Below are 3,838 nucleotides of genomic sequence, written 5' to 3'. Positions count from 1 at the left end.
AGAGCCCAAGTCCCTGCTCAGAGCTGATGCCACAGAGAACAGGGAAGAGCAGTTCCTCAGAACTGCTGAGCCTGGAAGAAAAGCCACAGAACAGGAAAGTTAAAATTCCTGCAGCATGGATTATGGTGACAGGATACCCACTGCTATCAACTGTCCCAGGTCATTATTCTGAGCAGTACAGGAAGTTCAGCCCAATCCCTCTGTTCTGAAACGAGATTTTCCCCACTCTCTGTTCTTATTCATGATGACAATTAAGTGTTTAATTGAATGGCAATACACTGAAATTAGGAGGGGCTCTCAGTACACACCAGCTGTCAAAAGCACCTCAGGAGTTTCACAAAACACACAGCCCAAGGCCTTGGGGTGTAAGATTTTATTTAGAGACATCCAGCAGGGGTTGCAGCTACCATATCCCCATTGAACGATGCTGTGCAGAAGACTTCAACTCTGCAAGAAAAAGAAATTGAAGAAACTTAAGAGCCTTGTAATAAACATATTTTAATTTGAACTTTGCTTTATTTCAGGACCTTGTTTCATCCACTGTCTGGTTTTGCATCAGAGGCCTCAGCTTGCATGAAACCCCCCAGTTCTAAATGCCCAACTTCAATACAAATCTGCTGATTTTGGTTTTCTCCTCAGTCGAGGGCGGAGCAAACATCAATCTGACAAAGGAATTGCACAATTTGTTCAAATTCTGAGCTTCCTGTAAGGACTGTCATTTCCTGTCAAGAACCACCTGGGTCACTGAAACTCCTGAAAAATGTTTCGTTTTTCAGATTACATACAACACCAGGTATTTCCAAAATGGAACCACCCTAAAACAAACTGAAGTGGCATGGCTGCACAGTCTGATGCTTCCTTTATTCGGGCCATCAGCAAGCACCAATTAATCCCTGTTAATGACTTTACCTGAACTGCACAGTAACCTGTGAATGATGTAGACGCTGAGACTGTTTTGATACAGGCTCGAGGAGATGTGGTTTGCCCCCGAGCTCTGTCGGGCACACTGCAGCTCCTGACCCCGTGGTGCCACCTCAGCAGCTGCACCTCAGGGCAGGAACCAGGCATGGCTCAGGGCACAGCCAGGAGCTGCAGGCAGGGAGGAGCGGCCTCTGGGGAGGCAAAGGTCACAAAGCACCGAGAGCAGCGGCGGCAGCTCTGCGACACAAACTTACACCTGCTTGACACAAACTTACACCTGCTCGCTGTCCCAGCTGCAGACCTGTGAGGTCCTGAGCAGGACAGGCTCCCCGAACGCCACTGTGCCAGGAAATCCAACAGAAGCACTCACCCAGCTGGTGCAGCTGCAGCCTGATCCCTTCATTTCTTCAGGAGCTGGTGTCTGACTATAAAGAAAGGGGCACCAAATCCACTCCCAAAGAACACACACATCATGGCCAGCAGCTTCCACTTGTTGTCCACAGAGAATGGGAGGTTCTGCAGGGAAAAATAAGAGAATTTTAGCCTTTGCAAACCAAGCATTGAATCCTTTCTAACCCATTTGGAAGTAAGAATCTCAGAACAAAAAAAAAAATTAGGCACTTTCAAAGCATTTTCAACATTTTTCAAAGCAATAATAAAAATTTAGGGTAATAAATAACCTTCCTGTATTTGAAAAGCACCTACAGGGAATTTGGAGATGGATTCTTCACGGAGAATTACACTGGCAGGACAAGAGAAAACAGATTATAACTCAAAGAGGAGATATTTCAGGTGGGTACTATAATGAAATGATTCTCTGTGATGGTGCTACGGCCTGGGCCCACGTTCCCACTGCAGCTGGGGCAGCCCCGGATCCCTGGCAGTGTCCCAGGCCAGGCTGGACCTTGGGGCTGGGAGCAGCCTGGGATGGCGGGAGATGCCCCTGCCCATGGCGAGGGGTGGAATGAAACCATCTTTAAGGTCCTTCCCCACCCAAACACTCCATGATTACAGCCTGCACATGACCTCTGGAGGTCACCTCGTCCTCTCTTCTCCTTCCCGTGCTGACCAAGGTGAGGCTGGTTCGCTGCAGGTCTCATGCGGCCAATTATAAAAGCTCTGAAGATACACACCTACAGCCCCCAAGTGTTCTGGTATTTCGTTATCTTCACCGTGAAGAATGTCCTCGTATGAGTTACGCATATAAAATTAACCCTTCAGACCGAAGGCTTGAGAAAACCGGCCAGGTACATCAGAAAGCGTTTACAGTATCATTGTTACCCCTCATACCGCAATGCTCATCATCTGTACCACCGCAGGGAAGGGCGTTCCGCCCCCACACGATCTGCGCTGCTGTGCCTGTACCGGCATCACCGCGCCACCCCAAAGCCCACGCACCACAGCCAGGCGCAGGGCAGCCACCAACCCCCACCCCGCGACCTTCAGCGGGCCAGGACGCTGCTGCCCACCTTCCCGGGTCCCTCCTCAACATGGCTGCGGCGGATGGCGGAGGTGGCGAAGCGGCGGACACCGGCGGACAGCATGACGGGGACAGGAGGCAGCAGCCACTCGTCCGCCCTGCGCGACCTTCCTCGGGGTGGCGCGGCCCACGGGAGCCGGAAGCGGAACCGGGAAGGAGGAAGTGAGTGCTATGGGCATGACGGGAGTTGTAGTTCCTGACGGTCACGTGGTGGCAATCAGCACCCTGCGATTGGTCGAGCCCCACGGGCGCTCCGCGGAGGGAGGCAGGCAATCGCGCTCGGTCCCGCCGACATTTTGTGGCGGCTGAGGGGGCGGCGGGAAATGGCGGGAGGGGGGCTGAGGGTGAACTGCGTTTTTTACGAGGTGCACTGGACCAGTTTAAATGTGGAGCTCATGGATCCCACTAAGTGGACGAAAAATACAGGAACAGAATGGCTTATGTTGGGAAGGGCTGTAAAGCTCATCCGGTTCTACGCTCCCCGCCCCCTACGGGCAGGGACACCTTCCACCATCCCAGGTCACTCCAAGCTCCAACGTCCAACCGGGCTTTGTAGTTTGGGTGCTTCCAGGGATCCAGCTGCTCTGGGCACCCTGTGCCAGGGCCTGCCCACCCTGCCAGGGAACAATTCCTCATTGCCAAGATCCCAGCCAGCCCTGCCCTCTTCTAGTCTGCACCGATTCCCCCTTCTGTCACTCCATGCTCTTCTTTTTTTTTTTTAAGGGTTCCTCTGTTACATGATGGATGGTGGTGATTTGTACATGGCTTATTTATATGGTAACACTGCCTTCAGTTACTATATTGTGGTCTATTTAAACTTTAAAGAAATTTTGGCAACGTGAATGAAAAAGACCCCCCCAGCTCCCTTCACATTTGCCAAAGTTACTTCCAGTATTGGTGTTTTCCATCTGTTTTCTTACATGGATTATTTTAAAGACAAACTTTTCAGGAAAAGAAGTTCAATGCTACCATCTCAGTGTTGCAAGGAAGCAATTATTTTTTTTCATACCCTTTCTGCATGTTTATGTACTGCAAAAGGATAGAAAACCAGGATTCTTATGCTCACCAAAGTAATACTTTAATAAAAACAGGTTAAAAGGACTTTGAGAAGTGAGGCCTAATTACATTTGTTGGTGGTCCTTGACCACTAATAGCTGATACAGAACCCTAGGATGCCTTTTGTCATTACTTGTGATTTCTTTAGCTAGTTGTTTTTTAGATTTTCCCCCTTTGTTTAGACAGACTTTTATTTTATCAGAGTTTGCAATAGTTTTTCCCTCTTCCATTTGCTAAATCTGAGGTAAGATGCTTTCCTACTTTTGGTAAATTCCATTGCTGCTCAGGCAGCCAGGCCTCTTTCCCCCCTGCTCCCCCTTTCTCGAGCATTTTCTAATTGGAATTTATGGCACGACAGTGCTCTGCAATCTGCTTTATCAT

General features: G+C 49.6%; 1 protein-coding gene and 1 non-coding gene across 2 annotated transcripts; both read right to left on the bottom strand.

Moving 5' to 3' along the window:
- Positions 1–357: 357 nt before the first annotated feature.
- Positions 358–2,548, bottom strand: LOC128943855 (cytochrome c oxidase subunit 7C, mitochondrial). The gene is made up of 3 exons (XM_054286794.1): positions 2,391–2,548; positions 1,292–1,437; positions 358–447 (listed from the first exon to the last, which is right to left on the bottom strand). The coding sequence occupies exons 1-2, from the start codon at positions 2,463–2,465 to the stop codon at positions 1,321–1,323; spliced, it is 192 nt and encodes a 63-aa protein (XP_054142769.1). The 5' UTR covers positions 2,466–2,548; the 3' UTR covers positions 358–447; positions 1,292–1,320.
- On the bottom strand, positions 2,170–2,232 carry LOC128946251 (small nucleolar RNA Z39). The gene has a single exon (XR_008483951.1). It is a non-coding gene; the product is annotated as a small nucleolar RNA Z39 (small nucleolar RNA).
- Positions 2,549–3,838: the final 1,290 nt, after the last annotated feature.

Source organism: Melozone crissalis, unplaced genomic scaffold (assembly GCF_028551555.1).
Source record: "Melozone crissalis strain CALT ecotype California unplaced genomic scaffold, PUWL_Pcris_2 ptg000005l_1, whole genome shotgun sequence".
Classification (NCBI taxonomy): Eukaryota; Metazoa; Chordata; class Aves; order Passeriformes; family Passerellidae; genus Melozone; species Melozone crissalis.
Note: the sequence above shows the minus strand (reverse complement) of the source record. Positions and strands in the feature narration are given on the sequence as shown.